Source organism: Myotis brandtii, unplaced genomic scaffold (assembly GCF_000412655.1).
Source record: "Myotis brandtii unplaced genomic scaffold, ASM41265v1 scaffold1270, whole genome shotgun sequence".
NCBI classification, from domain to species: Eukaryota; Metazoa; Chordata; class Mammalia; order Chiroptera; family Vespertilionidae; genus Myotis; species Myotis brandtii.
The window spans coordinates 544,570-568,516 of NW_005354465.1; the positions used below are offsets into that span (position 1 = coordinate 544,570).

The 23,947-nt window shown below is 38.6% G+C and overlaps 1 protein-coding gene and 1 pseudogene across 8 annotated transcripts in view; one reads left to right on the top strand and one right to left on the bottom strand.

Moving 5' to 3' along the window:
- Window positions 1-23,947, top strand: part of UBAP2 (ubiquitin associated protein 2) — a 117,279-nt gene that overhangs the window by 40,430 nt on the left and 52,902 nt on the right. For 7 of the 8 annotated variants that reach the window (XM_014534235.1, XM_014534236.1, XM_014534237.1 and 4 more), the window contains 4 exons: window positions 8,663-8,740; window positions 11,022-11,132; window positions 14,023-14,176; window positions 16,647-16,724. In XM_014534235.1, coding sequence (XP_014389721.1) covers window positions 8,663-8,740; window positions 11,022-11,132; window positions 14,023-14,176; window positions 16,647-16,724 — 421 coding nt within the window. The remainder of the gene's footprint in view (window positions 1-8,662; window positions 8,741-11,021; window positions 11,133-14,022; window positions 14,177-16,646; window positions 16,725-23,947) is intronic. The other variant, XM_014534238.1, reaches the window with a different exon arrangement.
- On the bottom strand, window positions 2,490-7,955 carry LOC102243318 (annotated as a pseudogene).

Consider the following 23,947-nt stretch of genomic DNA (forward strand, 5'->3'; position numbering starts at 1 on the left):
GGGGGGGAGGCCTGCAGGGGAGGGCAGTTAGGGGCGACCAGGCTGGCAGGGGAGGGCAGTTAGGGGCAATTGGGCCAGCAGGGGAGCAGTTAGGCGTCAATCAGGCTGGCAGGGGAGTGGTTAGGGAGTGATCAGGCTGGCAGGCAGAAGTGGTTAGGGGCAATCAGGCAGGAAGGCAGGTGAGTGGTTGGGAGTCAGCAGTCCTGGATTGTGAGAGGGATGTCCGACTGCCCAGTGGGATCGGGCCTAAACGGGCAGTCGGACATCCCTCGAGGGGTCCCAGATTGGAGAGAGTGCAGGCTGGGCTGAGGGACACCCCGCCTGCCCCAGTGCACAAATTTTGTGAACTGGGCCTCTAGTATTCATATAAGTTCTTTGGTTGATTTCTTCCTATTATCTCCCACCCCCACCCCCCCACATACCTCTTTCTTCTGAGATGTGTCAGTCTGTACCATGCATCCATGCCTCTGGACCTATTTTTTTTTTCATTAGTTTATTTTATTTAATAGATTCCACCTATAATGAGATCATGTGATATTTGTCTTTCTCTGACTGGCTTATTTCACTTAGCATGATAATCTCCAGGTCCATCCATGCTGTTGCAAAGGGTAAGAGATGAACCTCAGATTTTTAAAATCATACTTTGAGAGTTAGAAAAAAATTTCGAGTTGTATTCATTATTCCTGAATATCTTTTTAGATCTCCAGATGTTAACATTTATCTTTTTCTCCCTCCTACAAAGGAGAAACTGCATGCTCCTTTTCCTCTAAACCTCTTGAGAATAAGTTGCAGATGTGGTGCTTCTTTACCTGTAAATACTTGAGTATGCAGTATTTAAAAAACAAACAGACAAGAACCATCTTTTGCCTAATAACAGCACAATTTTAAAAATCTGGAAATCACTTCATTAGCCAACTTAATCTATAGATCATATTTATATTTTCTTGGTTGTCCCAATAATGTCCTCTTAAGTTAATTAAGTCCTTACATTGTATTTAAGTTTTAATTCTCTTGGTCTTCTTTAATGTGAAACTTTCTGTTTCATGACATTGGCATATTTGAAAAATATAGGCCAATTATTTTGTAGAATGTTTCCTAAGTTCAGTTTGTTTGAGAAATTTCCTCATGATTAGAAAGGGGTTACACATTTTTGGTAAAGATAATACTGTTCTTAGTGTGTCATATCATGATGAACAGAACATAGGTTTGTCCTATATACTGGTGATCAGTTTTATCATTTAGTTAAAGTGGTGTTTCTCTAGTATCATGTCGGGAAAGAAAAACTAGTTGTTAAAAATTTAAAATGGTGTCTTTTTTTTTTAAAAAAATATATTTTATTGATTTTTTACAGAGAGGAAGGGAGAGGGATAGAGAGTTAGAAACATCGATGAGAGAGAAACATCGATCAGCTGCCTCCTGCACATCTCCCACTGGGGATGTGCCCGCAACCCAGGTACATGCCCTTGACCGGAATCGAACCTGGCACCCTTGAGTCCGCAGGCCGACGCTCTATCCACTGAGCCAAACCGGTTTCGGCTAAAATGGTGTCTTATATTCTTTGCAGAGAATGGTTGTAAGGAATTAGAAATTGCATAAGATATGATCAGGAAGTGGTAACCTTTACTCTTAATGTATATTTCATATAGGTTATGAAATTAATAATATTTGAAATTATGCTGGGAAATGCCAGGTTTCTGATCAATTGAGAAAGGATGCAAAATAATACTTACAATGTAGCACAACTGTTTAGATATTTAAGAAAAAAAGACTAGTAACCCTAGCCGGTGTGGCTCAGTTGGTTGGCGCCTCATCTGTGCACTGAAAGGTTGCCTGTTGTTTCTGGTTCAATTTCCAGTGGAGGCAACTGATCGATGTTTCTTTCATACGTTGATGTTTCTCTCTTTTTTTCCCTCTCTCCCTTCCCCTCTCTCAAATTGGTAAAATGTAACCTCAGGTGACAATGAAAAAAAAAAAAAAAGACTAGTAGACTATGTTAATGATATTTATCTTTGGGTGATGGGCATAAGGATAATTTAAAAATATAATCCAGCTTTATTATATTTTCCAAATTTTCTGGGTGATGTCCAACAAAAAACATTTGAATATACTACGAAAGGTTAAAGTTGATGGTGTGTGGGCAGGCTAAATAGGAATCTCAGATGGTGAATAAAGAAAAATGGAATTTATTTAAAGAAAAGGGGATAGGGATATCCAAAGGGAAGGGCTACACAGCACTGAGCTAAGGAGTATTGGGTCAATGATAGCAGCCCCTAGGACAGTGATGGCGAACCTATGACATGCATGTCAGAGGTGACACGCGTGTCAGAGGTGACATGCGAACTCATTTTTTTGGTTGATATTTCTTTGTTAAATGGCATTTAAATATATAAAATAAATATAAAAAATATAAGTCTTTGTTTTACTATACTATGGTTAATATAAAAAAATTTCTATATGTGACACAGCACCAGAGTTAAGTTAGGGTTTTTCAAAATGCTGACACGCCGAGCTCAAAAGGTTCTTCATCGTTGTCCTAGGAGATGGAGACTCTTCCTTATATGTAGTCACTGGTGGGAAGCTTTTGTAGTCAGTGAGTTTTGGGGTCTTGGTTGATGGGTTTAGGCAGTGGGGTTGGGCCAACAGGACTGTGGATGTATGATTGGGCGCTTTTGGCAGTTTTAGTTCCTTATGTGGTTGATTCCTAGTGTCCGCCATTTCTTGTCCAACAAGTCTTCCTGGTCTTTGTTCTCCTGTGGCGGGGAAGCTTACAAAATGGCTGTTAAGAATTATATTGCCTTGTAAGTCCTAACATACTATAAAAGCTATCAACACTTTATTATGAAAGTAGCTTAGCTCATTATAAGCCAAGTGAATGGAAGAGAGATCCAGAGGAAGAGATTAGTAATGCTGCTTTTTTTGGCAAGAATTTTTCAACTTGACAGTTGTGTTGATGTCACTGATGTTTGTTGTAGGAGAGGGTGCACTAATGTTTAACTTCGAATTACCAGTTGATTCTGCTTATTCCTCTGATTTCACAAGCTATACAGACCTCTTCTCAGTTGTTTGAGCTCAGCCTGGCAAATTTTTTATCATACTCTAATTTCTGTTTGTTGTTTATCTGATGCTTAATTTTCTTTTGTTTTCCTGGCTGAAGGATAATTTTTATTACTTTTATGTACAGAAAACTCAACAATGTACACTTAGCCCATCTTGGTGGCCAGCTTTTTAGCCTTGGCCTTTTCCAGCTTAGCCACGTGAGCCACTGACTTTGGACCCAGGATGTTGCATCCCCATTGGCATGGATCTCATCATATCTGTTGTAATTGGTCTGGATAGCCTCCACCAGCTTAGCCAGAGCACCTTTGTCTTCTGTGTGAAGGTGACGGTGGTGCAGGTCTTCCTGTGGACTAGACGTTCTAGCTTGGCCTTCCCCTTGATAATGCAGTAGGGAACCCACATCTATGGCACAGGGCAGGCAGGTAGACAATCAGCTCAATGGGATGCACGTCGTGTGCAATCGTCTACCAGCTGTGCCTTCTTGTTCTCACCAGGGTGGTGACAGTGTTACCCCTGCCCAAAGGACAGGTGGCTCCTTGGTGGAGAAATCTCCTTTCTCTGACAGCTTTTTTCTCAGCCTGGGCCAACAATCTCTTTTCTTGCTTTGTCTCTGGTCTGTACTTGTGGGTCAGCTTTAGCAGTTGAGTTGCTGTTTGGCCCTCCCAAGGCCTGGGCGAACTGGTTAATGGCAGGAGGCACTTTCAGACGCTTATAAAGAATGGCCCTTTGCCACTACAACTGAATGTAGCGGGGGCATTTGACAAAATGGGTGAGGTCCTTTTGGGTTGTATGTCCTCTCCAATGCCAGAATTCTTGGGCCTTTTCTCAAACGGGATTTACCACTTTCTTGGCCTGCTTCTCCACGACAGCAGAGACCTGCAAACACCTTCTCTTTAGCCTTCTTTTCTTTTGGTATCTTGGGTGGCAGGAGGAAAGAGCTAATTTTCTTCTTGACTAGGGTAATTGGCAAAGGTAAAAATATTTAAAGGTCTAATTGAAAATACTTTATATTTCATTAATATTCTATGCTAGTATTGCAAAACTGTACTTGTTCAACAGCTGTTAAGTGCATCAGCTGTGTTTTCAGAAGTTACTTCTAGATGGTCTGTACCCTTTCAAGAATAAAACCGATGATATCATTGAATTGAAATAAAAAGCACATTTGAGTCATAGTACTTAAGCTTAAAAAACTAAGTCTGAATAAATTAGTAATTTATTCAGTATTTACCTTATATATGGTAGTAAATAGTGAATGACTTGTGTGGGTGAAATAGTGTCAACTTTGAAATGAAATATATTTTAATAAACACTGCCTTTATAATTATTCAAAGTGTGTGTATATATTTTTGGGAGACACCCTATATATCCATATATTATGGATGTATATACAAATAAGGTATAAATTGGATCTTTATAGTGTTTATAGTATATAGTATATCTCCCTTTGGACATATACATTCATATATTGTGGCTATATATACAAATTAGGTATAAATTTGATCTCTATACTGTTTAGGTAGTAATGAAAAATTAGTAAAATGCAGGACCTATCTAGGTAGCCAATAAACATTATGCTAAAAGATATTCACAATAAATTGTGTATGTGTTTTCCTACAAAGTAATGTGTTTATATTCTGGTTTTTTTTTATATCAGAAAAACATGTATGTGCCAAATAAATAGTTTTGATACTAGATGGTTACATTATGGGTCACAGTAATTTTCTTGTGGGGTATGTGAAAATTTTGTAATTTAAGGAAATTTAATTGTTTGAAGCAATGAGTATTAATGTGCTTGGAAGGGACCACAGGTTGTCCGTGAGGTCCAAAAGGTTGGCGACCACTGGTCTAATGTGCAGGTAGGTAAAGTGAGAGTATATATAAGGCCCTATATACACTGGGTAGCATTGAGGTTAAATTGGCTACGTGAGAAGACACAGAGTTTCTGTGCAAACATTTTTCTGGTTGGAATGGTGTAGCACTAGTGGTTCAGCTGAGGTCACAACAGGCAGGCATAGGTTGGAATGAAAGGATTGGCCATTAGATTGGAGGCAACAGGCCAAAGCTAGCTGGATTTTGTATAAGGACTAGGGATTATTTGAAATATACACTGAGTGGCCAGATTATGATGACCACCTGATGTTTGTAGGCAAATTAGCTATAATTTCGCGCTGAAGTTGCTAGAGGGCCAGACCATTATAAATAGGGAAGCAGGTTGTTTACCACAACAGTAGAAGTGATTTTTTTCTGAAGATATGGCTAAACAACGTGATTTAACAGCCTTTGAACGTGGGATATATATACACTGAGTGGCAAGATTATTATGACCACCCTATCAATACTTCGTTGGGCCACCTTTTGCCTTCAATACTGCGGTGATTCTTCTTGGCATTGACTCCACAAAATGTTGAAAGGTGATGCGAGAAATCTGACACCATGCCTGATGAATAGCACTGTCCAGTTCTGTGAGATTTGATGGTTGTGGAACCAGCTGCCTGATGGCTCTTTTAACTTCGTCCCACAAATGCTCAATTGGATTGAGATCTGGTGATTGTGGGGGCCACCTAAGCAAGGTAAAGTCTCCCTCATGTTCTTGAAACCACTCCTGCACAATACAAGCACCGTGGCATGGCGCATTGTCTTGTTGGAAGAAGCCATCTCCATTGGGATACGCCATCAACATGATAGGATGAACTTGATCAGCAACGATACTTAGGTATGTTGTGCTATTCAGACATTTATAATGGTCTGGCCCTCTAGCAACTTCAGCGTGAAATTATAGCTAATTTGCCTACAAACATCAGGTGGTCATAATAATCTGGCCACTCAGTGTATATAAAATACGTATAATCTATCAGTCGAATAAGCTCTATATTGTAAGTCTGAACTTTAACTTAAAATGTCTGTTGGGCATTTAATAATAATAATGATAATAATCTGTTCTGTAGAGAATGATATTAACCTATGGAAATTGTAAGAAGAAAGACACATTAGGACTAATGAGTATGGACATCAGCTCCTGATTTAGGGAGTGTGGTACTACATGCCTATGGTTTAATCAAAGTTGCTGAAAAATTCTCAAATGATTTTCATGAAACAAAAACTTCTTTACAATAAGGAAATGAAGAACATTAGAATGTAAGCTCCATTAAGACAGGATTATTTGTGTTTTGTTCACTGCTACAGTCCCAATGCCCCCAACATTATAGTAGGCACACAATAAATATTTGCTGCACGAATTGGAGATGTCAAAGGTTAAAGTAAGACAAAAGGCCAAAAACATTAATTAATAAAGAATGCCCCTCCTTAAGACAGAATCTACAGGGAAGTGTACTTAGAATCTTCTGTTCCAAATTGGCCTATGGTAGTAATCTATAACATATAAATATCTACAGTAACTCTAAGAAATAACTCTAAGACTTAAGAATGACTATATTAGATACAATTTATCTAGTAAATTTTAAATAAGTAGCTAGTAAATAAATAGGTAAAAATGAAAAGAAAATAACAGCAAAAAGACATCATCCTGCCTTGTACATCCAGATTGTACCACTGTTTTTTCATAGGTGCATCTCACTGGTTTACTTTACTTTTTTAAATCCTGGTAAAATATACCTAGCATAAAATTTTCCCTATTAACCATTTTTAAGCGTATAGTTCAGCAGCATCAAATACATTCACACTGCTGTGCAACCATGAACACTGTCCATTCTCCAGAATGTTTCATCATCTCAAACTCAAATTCCATACCTATTAAACAATAATGTCCCCATTGTTCCCTTCCCCCTGGCCCTAGGTCAGCCGTGGGCAAACTACGGCCCGCGGGCCGGATCCGGCCTGGTTGGAATGAATAAAACTAAAAAAAAAAAAACCGAACCCTTTTATTTAATGATGTTTACTTTGAATTTATATTAGTTCACACAAACACTCCATCCATGCTTTTGTTCCGGCCCTCCGGTCCAGTTTAAGAACCCATTGTGGCCCTCGAGTCAAAAAGTTTGCCCACCCCTGGTCTAGAAGATCCGTCTGCCACCAGAACTACGATTCCCAGCATTCCTGGTGCTCCCCGCGCTCTTGGTTTTCCCTTCCTGCTGTCTCCTTCCCACGGCCTCCCACTCTGCCAAGTCCTCCAAGCCCCCAGCTCTCCCTCTCTGCTCTCTGTCTGGTGGCTTGGGGAGCCAAGTTCCTCAATCCGCTCCACTCTCTGCCGGCTCTCCCACTCTGCTCTCCGCCAGCTACCGAGGGAGCCATGTCCCCCCAAGCCTCTGGCTCTCCTGCTCTGTTCTCTGTCTGGTGGCTTGGGGGAGTGACTGAGGGAGCCACGTTCTCCCAAGCCACCGGCTCTCCCACTCTGCTCTCCTCCCGGCGCCTGTGTATGCAAATTAACCCACCATCTTTGTCGATTTAATTTGCATACTCCTGATTGGCTGGTGGGCGTAGTGGAGGGATGGTCAATTTACATGTTTCTCTTTTATTATATAGGATATCCCACATTCAAAGGCTGTTAAATCGCGTTGTTTACCCATATCTTCAGAAAAAAATCACTTCTACTGTCATGGTAAACAACCTGCTTCCCTATTTATAATGGGCTGGCCCCCTAGCAACTTCAGCGCGAAATTATAGCTAATTTGCCTACAAAGGTCAGGTGGTCATCATAATCTGGCTTCTCAGTGTATATGTACTTAAAGCAGAGAAGAAAAGTTGTTCATTATTAGTTCTTGTGCGGATCATTCAGTAATTTGAACACTTTTTAAACATTTATTTTGGAAGTTAGTATAAGTTTTAGCTAACGGGTAACTTTTGGGGGGAACAACCCGTTTCTGAGTAATTTTTGATTTATTAGAAAATTACAGATATAGAAGAGAGAGTCCCTCACCTAGTTTCCCTGTTGTCATAACCATGGTACATCTGTCAAAACTAATAAACCAAATTGGTATATTATTATTAACTCACTGCACAAAAGAGTAACTTTTTCCATACCTTTTAATTTATTATTGTCAAAAACACCATAAAATGAAACCACAACAATTAAGAAACTTGAATTTTTTAAAAAGGATTTTACGTTAAAAAAGCAGCTGGAAAAGAATTTTCTTCAGAGGTGACTAGTTTTATGTTTGAAAGTTTCTTTTTAAATTTTTTTTGTTAAAACCATTTTTTATTGCAATTAAAAAATAGTAACTTTAAAAATAACTTTTATTTAGATAAATATAGCCTTTTAAGAACTGACCATGATACCTTTTTAGAGTTGACAGCAGAGCTTTTTTGTTTTGATAGCAAGCCTGATTCTAAGCCTGTGTGTCCTGGCCGTTGTTTTCACTGTTTCTTGTTCTACTTTCTCTTAATGCTGGTTACTCCCATCTCTCCAGGGGAAAGAAAATTCAAATGAGTCAATGAAGATGAATAAGAACTTTAGGTCATTTGGCCAAGTAAATAGGACCTTTACATTATTTAATTTGATACTTAATTTACCTTATGGGTACAGGTTGTGTATGTTTTTTATTACCGTAGTTGCTGGAGTGTTAGAGAGGTTTTATCCGTTTTGCATCAGAGTTTGGCATCTAACTTATATTTTTATACTCAAATCTTAACAATTTTTTGTACTTTTCAGGCAACAGCTGAACAGATGCGTCTCGCTCAGGTGATCTTTGATAAAAATGATTCAGAATTTGAAGCTAAAGTTAAACAGGTATGTTTCCGGCAAAGGATGTTACATATTTTTGTTAATGTTTTAAAAAGAAAATTTTACTAGAGATTTTAATTTTATTTTAAAAAACGATTTTTATTGATTTCAGAGAGGAAGGGAGAGGGAGAGAGATAGAAACATCAATAATGAGAGAGAATCATAGATCAGCTGCCTCCTGCACGCCCTCTACTAGGGATCAAGCCCGCAACCTGGGTATATGCCCTGACTGGGAATCTAACCGTGACCACCTGGTTCATAGGTCAGTGCTCTACCAATAATTGCTCCTTGGAGTGAACATCCCACAGTGAACTCTTTAGCCCTTTACTATGTAAACTCTTTGTTCTTACTTATAGTTCCTTTCATTAGACTAATGATAATATTTTTGGAAGGCCACAAAAAGAATTTATTAAAAATTATAGAATTCATTCTCTGGAATGAGATTTATGTACAGTTTGAGACATACCACATATTATATTGTCTTTTATCTGAATAGCATAGCAGATACACAAGCAAGAGCACTGGTTCAGGAGTTCAGAGTTTTAAGTGCTAACTTTAGTTCTGTTTCTTACTGATCCAATCACTAGAGGAATTAAAAAAAAATTATTTTTTTTTAATCCTTACCCGAGGATACTTTTTCCATTGTTTTAGAGAGAGTGAAGGGGAGGGAGGAGGAGGGGAGAAACACACACAGGCAGGCATAGGTTGGAATGAAAGAGAGAGAGAGAGAGAGAGAGAGAGAGAGAAACATTGATATGAAAGAGACACACACTGTTACACCCTGTACATGCCCTGAGAGAGAGAGAGAGAGAGAGAGAGAGAGAGAGAAACATTGATATGAAAGAGACACACACTGTTACACCCTGTACATGCCCTGACGGGGTGGGGAGCGAACCTGAAACAGGTATGTGCCCTTGATGGGGAATCCGAAACCATGACCCTTCTGTCCATAGGCTGACACTAACTACTGAGCAACCACCTGGGCAATCACCTGAGGGATTTTGATACTTACTGTGCATCTTAACAATTACATATGACAGATATTGGCTTAGTCCAGATCATTGATAAAAATCTGATTATTAGTAGATATCCAGAGACCAAAGTGTACTGGAAAGTGTGTAGAACTTTCACTGTTACAGGGAGAAAATGAGAGAGACAGTGGTGTAATGCAAAGAGTTATATTTATGAGATCAGGAGACCTGGTTTCCAGATAGGCTTTGCTCTTTTTTTTTTTTTTTCTGTTAGGCTTTGCTCTTAACTAGCATTTTAACCACAGAGAAATTACTTTAAATGTTGGGGTCAAATGATTTTGAACTGCAGCTAGTACATCCTATATATAACAAAAGCCCAGCAACCGAAAGACAGAATGACCAGTTGACCAGTCTCTATGACGTGCACTAAGGGGGCAGACGTTCAACACAGGAGCTGCTTCCTGGTGGTCAGTGCGCTCCCTCAGTGGGAGCAGCTGCTCAGAGGGTGGGTCTACAGCAGGCCACGCCCCCCACCAGTGCACGAATCCCATGCATTGGGCCTCTAGTACTAAAATAGTTAAGACAGTTAAAACACAATAGATACTTAAATCATACAGTTGTTAACTGATAATTGAAACACTTTGATTTTGCCTAATCTGATTGCTCTTTGTGATGAAAATGTTAAGCAGCTTAATCTCCCTTGTTATACAGAATGCACCAAAGGGATTTCTTTGATTTTGTCAAACATAGCACCCTGTGGAATCTGCTTGAGAATATATTAAGTGTAGGAGTGAGTTTTGTGATCACTGAAGAATTCCTTGTGAGACCTTAGCTGTTATAATTTATATGTGTTAAAATCCAAGTAGTAATATCTTATGTAGGGAAGTTTGTCCCTATGCAAAACAGTTGGACTGAATATTCTGTTAATGGTGCCCACATACATGTGGTCTTTGGGAAACATAAAATCCCACTTAATATTTGTGTAGTTTAGAATTTTAGGAATGCAGGCTATGGACCAAGTTTGAGTAGACAATAACTGATCCAGAGTATTCTGAGGATGTTGGTATATACATGTGTATGCTGCTGATTAATAACCTGATATTGGTCATCTTGAAGGAGGGTTAATTTGTAGTTTGACTCTGCCAATCTTGATGAAAAGACATGGGGTGGCCAAAAACAAAACAGGTAAAAGCTCAGAGTGTAGAAGAGGCCATCTTCATGTGGAAGGACTGAATAATATCTTTATGCAGAAGAATCTTAAAATATCAAGTGCCATTTTTGGGGTCTCCCTAACCATGTTCTTATAATTTCAACAGCTTATGGAAGTGACAGGAAAAAATCAGGATGAATGCATAGTCGCCCTACATGACTGTAATGGAGATGTGAACAAAGCTATCAATATATTGCTGGAAGGGAATTCAGACACGGTAAGATTATTAAGTATTATTCGTTGATTTGCAGTGCTAAGATTTGTTTCCAACCCCATATTGCATTTTAAACTTGACCTTATATGGGGGTGGGGATGGAGGGAATTATGGGTGCCATTCCATATTTGTTTTAAGTTCCAGAAAGAACACTAACCTGAAATGACTGTTTTTGTTATATATGGTTTCTTCATGAAGTCGTAGAATCTGAAGACTCGAAAGAGAACTTGGTCATCTACTCCAGCCTTACACAGTTTCCAAAATTCTCTGGGCCTGTGGATATTTTCACCACCTGAAAAAACTTCTCTTGGCTCCACTGCTCATGTTTCTTCATCTCAGTCGTCACCTCTTACTACTCCTTATATCTCTAGACTAACAGAAAACCAGGATTTGCTGGTATATCTATTTGCTTATGTGTGAATATTCTACAGACACATTTTTCATGACAGTTTGACAGATATATAAAAGGAGAAAAGTTTTTAAATTATTTTTGGGTATTTTTTAGCTTAGAAAGTTTGAGGAATGTGCAGGCACACTAGAACTCATCTCTCTTCTTTTAGGAAGGATGCAACTAAAGCCATACCAGGCAGTTGCCAGCACTAATCTTTTGATTCCTATGTGGAGAGATTGCACAATATTTCATTTGTATTTTTAAATTGAGGAAACCACTTCCAAGCAGGTTAAAACAACTAATGACTTATTGAAAAAGGGGTACAAAGATGACCCATCAAAAAGTGCCTTCCTTGCCCAGCCAGAGTGGCTCAGTTTTTATGAGCAGCATCCTGTGCACCGAAGGGTTGCTGGATTGATTCCTGGTCAGGGCATATACCTGAGACTGTGGGCTCAGTCCCTAATCCCTGGTCAGGGCATGTACGAAAGGCAGCCAATTGATGTTTTCTCTCTCCCTTCCTCTCTCTCTCTTTCTAAAAAAAAGCATGTCTTGGTTAAGGATTAAAGGGGGAAAAAAAGTGGCTTCCTTGTCAATGTTTAGGTTTAATCATGTTCTCAGTTTTAGGGATAGGCTGTATTAGAGTCAGGCTGTGTAAAAATGAACTGCCATGACAAGGTCAAATGTAAAATGAGTATTTTTTTATTTAATATGAAACAAGAAAAATTAATTTTGTAGTTAAATATTTAGGTACTTGGGAAAATCTTTCACTATTTGAATATAGCAGTATTTGTGGGTAAAATTCCATGCAAAATAACACTGGTCCACATGATAAACCACTAAATATGTCAGTTTGTTGGGAAAATATGTAATGTTAAGTGTTGAAATAAAATTTTGAATAGCTTTTGTTTGCTAACAGGCATGTATTTACTGTTTCGTTTTTTAAATATGGGGAATGTGTTTACCTCATTGCTAATGGATTCAGTGTAGAATGGCTCTGTTATTTTCCAAATGAACTGAAGGTCTTATCTTCCCTTTTTATAAAAATAATCAATATGAACAAATGAAATATATTCAAATTATTAATGGGAGGGCCTATTTTTTTTTTTTTATCATAGAGATAGGACAGGATACTACTTTTTGTTGCTTTTCCTTTACATCCAGCAGATTTCATTCTTTTCTGTGGTAACCGGGTGAATTTTTAAGTCTTAAAAGTCCAGTTCTCTCTTTGTGGTTTATTGAGTTTTAACATCTCCTCTGGGACTGAATCCAAAGGAGGTGTTCTGGACTGAATGTTACATCAAGAATGTCTTTTTGGTTACCTCTTAAACCTAGAAATCACACAGTGGTAGCCAGATCTGGCTTGTTTTCTTCAAAGGTCAGAAAACAGCAAATTAGTGCTTGAATCTAGTCACAAAAGGTGTATGCTTGATTGGAGGTAAGGGGACTGTAGGGGAAATGCAGAAGCAGAGGGAAGGTTGTTTAGGATTATTTTGTGGTGCATCTTTACTTTCCATGCTGTCTGCAGCATGGCTAACCAGCAGCAGTAAGGAGTATCTTCTGACTGAGGTAGAGTTAATTGGAGGTGGGGAGGCGGGATGCTATGTAAATACTCTAGCTAGGAGCTAGAACATTTAAAGTAAACTGTGAAAGCCTGGCCGGCGTGGCTCAGTGGTTGAGTGTTGACTTATGAACCAGGAGGTCACAGTTCAATTCCCGGTCAGGGCATATGCCCAGGTTGTGGGCTTGATCCCCAATGTGGAGCATGCAGGAGGCAGCCAATCAATGATTCTCTCTCATCATTGAGGTTTCTATCTCTCTCCCTCTCCCATCCTCTCTGAAATCAAGAAAAGTAAACTGTGTTTTGCGTACTCAACTGTAAACCTACTTTTACCCCATCCTGTATATGGGATGATTTGATTTGGCACCATTAGAGGAGAGATGGAGAAGGGAGGTTTTATAAATAAATCATTGACTTCTCATTAGAATAGGTCTTTGAGGTTTAAATTTCAGGTACTTAAAAAAAACTAAACCAAAATTTTGTCTATTAAAATTTTTTTGAAGGTTAGTTTGAGTAACTGAATAGGGAAAGTTGTATTCGTGAGATTTTAGGGCATCATTTTATGTATCTTTGTAATCTTTGAGCTAATCTATATATTTAATAGACTTAAGCCCTACTACTGACGTAGGTGAGGGTGGCATAGAATGGGAAACTGGGGAAATGACATTTACTTTACTCACAAATCAGCATAGAAAAAAGCCTTTTTGGTGGTAGAACAACATAGAGTATGTTGTCAGTTCAGCTAGTTGCTGTAATCTTTTGTGCTCTATACAGCAAAGGAGCTTAGCAAGAGGTTGCTGTCTTTAGCATTGGAAAGTAGAACTATATGGAAAAGAATTAAAATGGTAGCAAGCAAGCTACAAGGCATGGATAATTAGGTTTGGAAGATACATGCACACATTCTTAGTAATTGTACACTCTTTGACAACTCTTATCTTCGGTAGACTTCATGGGAGACTGTAGGGGGGAAGAAGAAGAATTTTGGAAAAGAAAGTTCAGAAAACAAAGAGAATAGAGAGAAGAGAAGTGAGAGAGAAGTGAGTCGTGGACGTGGAAACAACAACCGGAAAGGAAGAGGTGGCAATCGTGGGAGAGAGTGTAAGTATAGACCTTTCTCCTGAACTTTTTATGATGGAAATTTTCATGCAAGCTGAGTGGTCCAAAGAATGTCCATAAATCACTCCCTCAATGCTCCATTTGTTATCATTAACATTTAGATTCTAATGAACTACTTAGTTAATTTAGTAATTGATGCAATTTCATATCAGCATTGACCGGGGCTGTAGTTAGTTAATTATGTTTTGTGTGTTTTGACTGCCTTCTATCCTGGCCGGTATGGCTCAGTTGGTTGAGCATCATCCCTTGCACTGAAAGGTCCCTGGTTCAACTCCTGATCAGGGTACATGCCTGGGTTGCAGGTGCAATCTCCAGTGGGGAGCAGGTGATCAATGTTTCTCTTCGATGTTTTACTCTCTCTCCCTCTTCCTTCCTCTCTCTCTAAAATCAGTAAAAACATTAAAAAAAAAAAGACTGCCTTCTGTTGTGAATCAAGTACATCCTCTAGTTTTAAAGGAGAATTTTCATTCACTGATAGATGAAGCTCTTTATTCTTCCTCATGGTATAGGCCCGTGATCGGCAAACTGTGGCTTGCGAGCCTCATGCGGCCCTTTGGCCCCTTGAGTGTGGCTCTTCTAAGGCTTAGGAGTACCCTAATTAAGTTAATAACAATGTACCTACCTATATAGTTTAAGTTTAAAAAATTTGGCTCTCAAAAGAAATTTCAGTCGTTGTACTGTTGATATTTGGCTCTGTTGACTAATGAGTTTGCCGACCACTGGTATAGGCAAAGGTTAAAATAAGTAGAAAGTTGTTGAATAGGGAAGATTTTTCTCAGTATTTGCCATTCGACCCAGGAACAACAACCTGGTGTATAGATACACCAAAGTAGCTAAATTATGAATGAATAAGATGTAAATATTAAACATCACGTTAGAGACTTTTTATAAATCTTCTCTTGAGGATATGTTTATTGATAGAGGAAAGGAGAGTTGGTGGGGGGCGGGGGGAGAGAGAAAGAGAAAGAGAAACATCGATGTGAGAAACAGATCAGTTGCCTGCTGTACACATCTTGAACGGGGATCAAACCTGAAACCTAGGTATGTGCACTGTCTGGGAATTGGACCATGCAACCTTTTGGCATACAGGACAACACTCCAACCACCTGAGCCACTCGGCCAGGGCTCACCTTAGAGACTTTTGCTAGTTTATTCCATGGATATTTACTGAGTACCTGCTGTGTACTCAGTACTCTTATAGGCATACAGCAATAGATGATGGTACAGACATTTTTGCCCTCCTACAACTTACCTTTTAATGGAGGTAGAGTGAGATGTAACAATAAAAAGGAAAAGTAACATTTTATATTAATATATATTAATGGTGTTATGTAGAAATTATGCTGTGGATAAAAACAAAGAACAGAGAGATTGGGATTATAAAGAGAGATGTGGTAAATTTAAATGGAGTGGCACCTTCATGAGAATTCATAGGAATTAATCTCTGAAAGAGACGAGGGGAGCAAGCTATGCCAATATCACTCATAAAATTTCTATATTATATAGAATCATTAATGCCAATATAGGTATGAGGAGAAGAAAAGACTGTATGGCATCTTCTGGACAGTATCCTGTAAAAACCTGTCTCTAACATTAATTTCTTCAATAACAGTATTTCCTTGATGGTGTTGTTTTGCTATTCTATGCCCTTCCAGACCTTAAACCTAACTAGTCAGCAAATGTGTGGTGTATTACATAGTTGAATAACAAAGGTGGCTTTTTAAAAAAAAAAATGTATTTTATTGATTTTTTACAGAGAGGAAGGGAGAGGGATAGAGAGTTAGAAACATTGATGAGAGAGAAACATCGATCAGCTGTCTCCTGCACACCCCCTACTGGGGATGTGCCTGCAACCAAGGTACATGCCCTTGACCGGAATCGAACCTGGGACCTTTTAGTCTGCAGGCCGATGCTCTGTCTACTGAGCCAAACCGGTTAGGGCAACAAAGGTGGCTTTTTGAAACAAACTTATTTTAGGGGAGGGCAAGTCCAAATAGAAGAAATAAAAAGTGGTATGTCATTTTAATTTCTTTTTAGAATTGTTACCTATAAATTAATAAGGAAGATGTGCTATTACTCAGATTTTGAGACACTTTTGTTTTTTAAAAAAAATACATATTTTCATTGATCTCAGAGAGGGAGAGGCAGAGAGAGATAGAAGCATCAGTGATGACAGAGAATCACCAATCGGCTGCCTCCTGCACACCCCACACTGGGGATCGAACTCACAACCTTGGCATGTGCCCTCGACCAGAATCGAACCCAGGACCCTTCAGTCCGAAGGCCAATGCTTTATCCACTGAGGCAAACCAGCTAGGGCGAGCCACTTTTGTTTTTCTTCTTTTTTAAAAACCTTTTGGTTATATTTTAGCCTTTTAAAAAAAGTCTTTTTGTTCTTGCTTTTAATAGCTGTATGATATGATTATGTATGAGGTCCTCTTTTATTTCTTAGTTAGAAGTGAAGAGAATGGAATTGATTGCAATCAAGGGGACAAGCCTTCAGACCGTGGCAAGCGAGCCCGTGGTAGAGGTAAGATAGAATAAGGGGGACAGGAGATGCTTGTGATCCAAAGGAGGAGGCAGACTGTTTGCTGTACTGGTCTCTAAGACATGACAGTGTACTCTGAAAGAATGGTTCATCTTCTGAAATCTTTTGATTTCATTTACTGATGTTTAAGAATGAAGTGTTTTGATTATGTAATTTTGGTTGTTTTCAAATGAGCTGTGAAGACCCTTTATGTGAATAATGTAAAATTTGAAGTTCTGCCCTGGCCCATGTTTCTCAATGTTTAGAGCATTGATCCTGTAATGTGCATGGAAGGGTCCCCAGTTTGATTCCCAGTCAAAGGCATGTGCCTGGATTGCCAGTTCACTCCCTGCCCCTGGTTGGGGCACATGCGGGAGCAACCAATAGGTGTTTGATATCTCCCTCTCTCCTTCCCTCCCTCCCTCTCTCTCTAAAAAAATAATTGGGAAAAATATACTCAGGAGAGGATAACAACAACAAAAATTAGAAGTTTTGACCAAAATGTTATTATAAATTCTCTTATGTTGGACTTTAGGAAATGTGTTTTATCCACTAACTTTTTTTTTTTTTAATCCTCACCCAAGAATATGTTTTTACTAGAGGCCCGATGCACGAATTTCTGCAAGGGGCTTGGCCCTCACAGCCCCTCGCAGCCTCGGCCGGCCCTTGCAGCCCCAGCTGGCCCTCGAAGCCCCTCGCAGCCCCAGCCGGCCCTAGCAGCCTCTGCTTTGTCTGGAAGGTCGTCCGGATGGTTGTTCTGCTGTTTGGTCTAATTAGCATATTAGCTCTTTATTATATAGGATAGGATTGATTCTTAGAGAGAGGAAGAGGGAGAGAAAAACATCAATGTGTGAGAGAAACATCAATCAGTTGCTTCCCGTACATGCCCAAACTGGAAATCGAACCCGAAACCTAGACATATGCCCTGACCAGGGTCTACCCTCACAGCCTTTTTGGTGTACAGGATGACGCTCCAACCAACTGTGCCACCCAGCCAGAGCTACTCACTGGCTTTAAAATTAAAGTTATTGGCCCATTGATTATCTTCTCTCCTCTCTTTTTTGTTAGTGATCATTTCTTACCATTTTTATTTATTTATTTATATTTTAATCCTCACCCAAGGATATTTTTCCATTGAATTTTAGAGAGAGTAGAAGAGAGGGGGAAAAACAGAGAGAAATATCTGTGTGAGAGAAACACATCGATTGGTTGCCTCCTGCATGAACCCTAACCAGGGCCCTTGGTTGGGGAGGAGCCTGCAACCGAGGTACGTGCCCTTGACCGGAATCAAACCCAGGACCCTTTGGTCCGCAGGCCAACGCTCTATCTACTGAGCCAAACCAGTTAGGGCTCTTACCATTTATTAATTTGGGATATTATGCTACTTTAGGAATGTAGTTTCGTGTTGGCCTGGTGGCTCATTTGGGAGGAGCAACTAAAATTATTCTGAAATGCAGGAAAGAGATAAGCAAGAGAAGTTTACTGTTTTATAGAGAACTAGGGGCCCAGCGCGCGATATCATACAAGACCCAGGACCCAGAGGCGGGACCCAGAAACCTGTCCGCTGCCCTGGTGGGACCCAGAAACCCACCCGTGCCTCTGGTCTAGTCCTCCAGAGTCAAGTTCCCACCCAGCCCTGCCCCGCCCACCCCGAGCACGCAGCCTCCTGTGATCAGTCGTTATGGCATGATGGTGTGACGACCACAGGCTTTTTATATAATAGATAGTGTATAGGTGATATGTTTTGTAGTCTACATCAGTATATTTAAAAAATTTTCAGGCATTTTGCTTTCAGGTATTTTAGACTTGATATGACATAGGCCCTTATTTCCTATCTTCTTTCATCATTTTTTTTTTTTGTATTTTCCAGTATATATTGTTTTAAAAGTAAACCACCTCTTTATTTTTTGGTCTTGGCATATTTAGGAATTACAAAATAATATAAAATTTAGAGAGACTCATTTTTATTGGCCCTTTTATTTAACTTTGTATTGAATGTGCTTTATTTATAAAAAGATACTACAATACTTTTCATATGGGCCATCTGATTTTCTTTGCTATACCAGAATGTGTTTATGTATTAGAAATGACACTCTCATCTTAAAGGTTAGATTACATGATAGTTATTTTTAAGTTATATAAATAAGTGAGAAGTTATAGTCAGGTCACTCCCCTACTCTTTTTATTCATATAAATTTCTTTATCTTATTTATTGGTGCTGGCTTGCAGGATGTGTGTGTTGTTTATGTCTTGTCTTAAATGAGATTGAGTCAGGTAAGGTAGTGAATACTACTTGAGGTTGCAGGCAGGTGGTTTCTTTCTGGACGGAAGAAAAATAATGCTGTGGAAAAGGCAACAATAATTACTTCCTAACCCAGTGGTCGGCAAACTGCGGCTCACGAGCCACATGCGGCTCTTTGGCCCTTGAGTGTGGCTCTTCCACAAAATACCACGTGCGGGTGCGCATGTACAGTGCGATTGAAACTTCATGGCCCATGCGCAGAAGTCGGTATTTTGTGGAAGAGCCACACTCAAGGGGCCAAAGAGCCGCATGTGGCTCGCGAGCCGCAGTTTGCCGACCACTGCCCTAACCTTTTCCACTCCTTTACCTTACTTATGCCACTTGTTTTATATTAAGCAACCCAAATTAATATATCTACTTTTAAAACTAATATATGAATGCAGCTGTATAATATAATTGAAATGTGATTATTGATTACCAACTATGTGCTAGCATTCTACTTTTAATTTCTGAATCCTCTGCAGTGGCATCTTGGGTCCTGGTACAAAAAGTATTTGACAAAATGCAGTGTTCAAAAATCAGTAACTGAATAGCTAGGCTATTTCCTGGAATTGAATAGTGATTATTGTGCCTCCAAATATAAGAGTTTAATCCATGAAAAAATTCCACATTTATGGAATTTGGGTTACATGTTAGTAGCAACAACAAATATTTACCTATTGTATTTTTGAAGATATTGCTGTGAATATGACATACTCCTTTACGTCCTGGTTAGGGAAGGAGGAGAGACAAGTAAAAGCACTTCTCAATTTATTTAAGAAAATGATTGGTGATGTGATTTACTGTCAATAGTTGTCTTACAACTGTCACCCTTTAGTTTAAGTGGCCTGGGGAGGTCTCTGAGGAGGTGGGATTTAAGCTGAGGAGGAAGAAAGCTATGTGAAAATCTGGGTAGGAACATTCTGTGAGAAAGGAACAGCTAATGCAAACATGGAAAACAACTTGGATTTTTTCACAGAATAAAAAATTATTTGAATATGAAATATGCAGGTAAGTGCTCAGAGTGTGGTTTTAACATTTTATTTTGAAATAAAAAATACAATTTTGCATAATGTTCATCTAGATTCCCCAAATTTCAGTATTTTACATTTGCTTTTATTATTTTCTCTCTGTATGTGCATATTGTTTTTTTCCTGAAACCTTTGAATATAAATTCCAGACATAATGCCATTTTATATACCCCTTAATATTTTAGTGTGTGTCTCCTAAGGAAAAAAAGATAGTCTCCTATAGAGCTATCTTAAAATGGTAAAAGTCAGAAAATTTTTACTGATGCAATCTATAGGCCTTATTCAGAAATTTTCAGTTATCTTGCTAATGTTTTTATAGCAAAATGAAAATATTTTGGTTCAGGATCTAATCCAGGATCACACACTGCATTCATTCATTCATTCATTCATTCATTTAATATATTTTTATTGATTTCAGAGAGGAAGGGAGAGGGAGAGCGAGATAGAAACGTCATTAATGAGAGATAATCATTGATTGGCTGCCTCCTGCACGCCCCCCTACCTGGGGATCCGGGACTCTTCAGTCCGCAGGCTGATGCTCTATCCACTAAGCCAAACCAGCTAGGGCAGATCACACATTGTATTTAGTTCCCATGTCTCTTTGGTGTCCTTCAATCTGGAACAGTTCATCAATCTGGAAAAGTCTTTGTCTTTCATGGTCTTGATGCTTTTGAAGCATATGGACTCTTGTAGAGTGTTCTTCAATACCAATCAGAAGTTTCTTCTTGATAAGTTTCATCTATTTTGGGCAGGTACCACAAAGGGATGATAACTGTAACATGATATAATGATAGAGGTTTATCCCATTACTAGTGATGTTAACTTTTATTTAGGTAGGTGCTTTTTGCCAAGTTTCTCCTATGTAAAGTTACTATGCCCCACTTGTATTTTTTGGTGGGCAGTACTTGGAGACTTTGTAAATATTACTTTTTTTTTTTAATCAGACTTTCATTCACTAGTATTATAACTTGTGAATTTCCTGAAACAATTATTTTGACACATTTATAATCAGACTTCTTTGCTAAGTTAAAGCTAATATATGGGATATAAGGGTAGATTCTAAGTTTTCTTCCTCACTGAATTCCAGGGGTGTTTTGCTGCTGTCATTTGTCTAATTTAAGCTGCTTTAGGATTGGGGAAAGTGTATTCCTATTTCTCTGAGAATATAATACCCCGACTCAGGGACAGATAGGCACAGTTTGCCTGACTCCCAGGTCTCTAAGCTACACAAGCCCGAGGGATGCCCTGCTTTGTAGTGGGTCGAACAGGTTTCTGGGCATGGGGACAACTCATAGCAACCATATTAATCATTGAACCAACCCTGAATATTGGGGAACTTAAAAATTTTTTTAAATTTATTTGAGTGACAGAGAGAAAGAGGAAGTGGGGGCGGGAGAGAAACATTTATTTTGTTGTTTCATTTACTTGTGCATTAATTGATTGCTTCTTACATGTACTCTGACCAGGGATCGAACCTGCAACCTTGGCATATCGGGACACACTCTAGCCAACAGAGCTACTCTGCCAGGGCTTGGGATCTTTTGTCAATACAAAGAACTTAGAACTAGTTATAGGCCAGAGTGTGTAGTGATGAGTTCAAATTCATGTACTTTCTGGCACATTTGGCTATTATCAAAGCCCTTTTTACAGTCTTCTGGGGACGAGGGGAGGGAATTGCTTTCTACCTTCTTGGATGAGGAACATTCTCCTTTCTTGCTTCTCTTTACGTTATAGTTGCTGTTACTGTTCGGCACCAGAGGGCATGTCTGCAACTAGGATCTGCCTCCACTAGAGGTGGTTGACTATTCTCTGATTTTTGATTTTTTTCAAGAGAAATGAGCAGCTTTCCTATTCTAGCTTTCGGTATAAAAGACGTTAAACAGCTCTAGCCAGTTTGGCTAGAGTGTTGACCCACAGAGTGAAGGGTCTCGGGTTCGATTCCAGTCAAGGGCATGTGCCTCAGTTGCAGACTTGATTCTCTCACGTGGATGTTTTTCTCTCCCCCTCCCTTCCATTCTCTTAAAAAAAAAAAAATCAATGGGAAAAAAATATCCTTAGGTGAGAATTAACAACAAAAATACATTAAACAACTAAAATCTTGAGCAGCCATTTAACATAGATATAGTACAGAATCCCTAGAGAAAATTAGGAGAAAAGGTGTAGCATTTATAATTACATTGGTTCATTTTTTAAGATGATCTTTTTAATTAATTAATTATTATTATTTTAATATGTTTTTATTGATTTCAGTGAGAGGAAGGGAGAGTAAGAAAGGTAGAAACATTAATGATGAGCCCTAACCAGTTTGGCTCAGTGGTAGAGTGTCTGCCTGTGGACTGAAGGGTCCCAGGTTCAATTTTGGTCAAGGGCATATACCTTGGTTGCGGGCTCTATCCCCAGTTGGGGGCATGCAGGAGGCAGCTGATTGGTGTGATGTTTCTAACGCTCTATCCCTCTCTCTTCCTCTCTAAAAAATCAATAAAAATATACAAAATTAAGTTTGTTTGTTTTTAAAACAAGAAATATCAATGATGAGATAATCATCAATTGGCTGCTTCCTGCATGCCCCCTACTGGGGAACGAGCCTGCAGCCCAGGCAAGTGCCCTGAACGTGAATCAAATCGTGACCTCCTGGTTCATGGGTCTATGCTCAACCACTTAGCCACGCCGGCCAGGCTAAGATGCTCTTTTTAAATCTTGTTTTTCTCTATTAAAAGACCCTGGGACTTTATTCTGAGCTATTAGGTGAAAATAGCTATTTGTACCAGATAACAGTGTAGGGAAATGGTATATACACACCAAACAATCTTACTGGTAGCATCATTAGTCAGTGGAATAGAAAAGGACAGTTTTGTTATCTTATTAAAATTAGGATTTGATTTAAAAAAAAAATCTACGTAAGACATTTGGCTTGTTTATAGTTAATACTTGGGTGCAAGTATTAACCATATCCATGTAGTTGATACTGATTTTTTTCAGGAGATTTGTAGGACTTAAAAATTTTTTCACCTTAGGTACATATTTCTTTTATAAAATCCTTTCTCCTCTTTTAGGCACAGCTTGCTTTCTGGCTTAAGTATTTTAGATATCATTTAATGATTTCTTAGCAGAATCCCTTTTTACAATTTTGCTAATATTTACTAGTCACCATTGTTAGTGCAATTTGCCGCCTGCATGCCATTGAAATGAATTCTCTTTTGTTATGGGTACACATGAACCCACTTATCAAAAGCAATTGTGTTTTTTCTTTTGCTTTCTTCCTTGGTAATAGTGTTCATTATAGCGAAAAATAGAATATTCTTGAGATATAATTTATATACCATGCAATTCACCCATGTAAATTATACAATTCAATGATTTTTAGTATATTCATAAAATTGTGTAACTTCACTATACTCAATTTAAGAATATTTTTATCACCTCCCAAAGAAACTTTGTACCTTTTATCAATTCCCAGTTCCTCTACCTTCCTCATCCCATCCCAACAGTAAACAACCAGTAATCAACTTTATTTCTGTACAGAATTGCCTATTCTGAACATAACATATAAATAGAATCTTGTGGGTTTTTTTGTGACTGGCTTCTTTCACGTAGCTTAATGTTTTAAAGGTTCATCAATGTTGTAGCATGTATCAGTATTTCATTCCTTTATATGGCTAACTAACATTTCATTGTATGGATATATGGCAAGGTGTTTTTTCTTTTTTTAACCTCTGCTCTTTGACGGTGTTATAAATAGACAGTAACTGATGGTATGCATTATTAGGTTTCTTCCACTTTTTAGGGCATTTCCCTCTATTTTTCCATCTCTGGGAATAGGGTAGATTTTTGTCAAGACCATATTTTTTAATAGTTTAATTTGAACTTTTGGATAAGTTAACTATACATGTTTAATATACTTTTTAGTTATATTA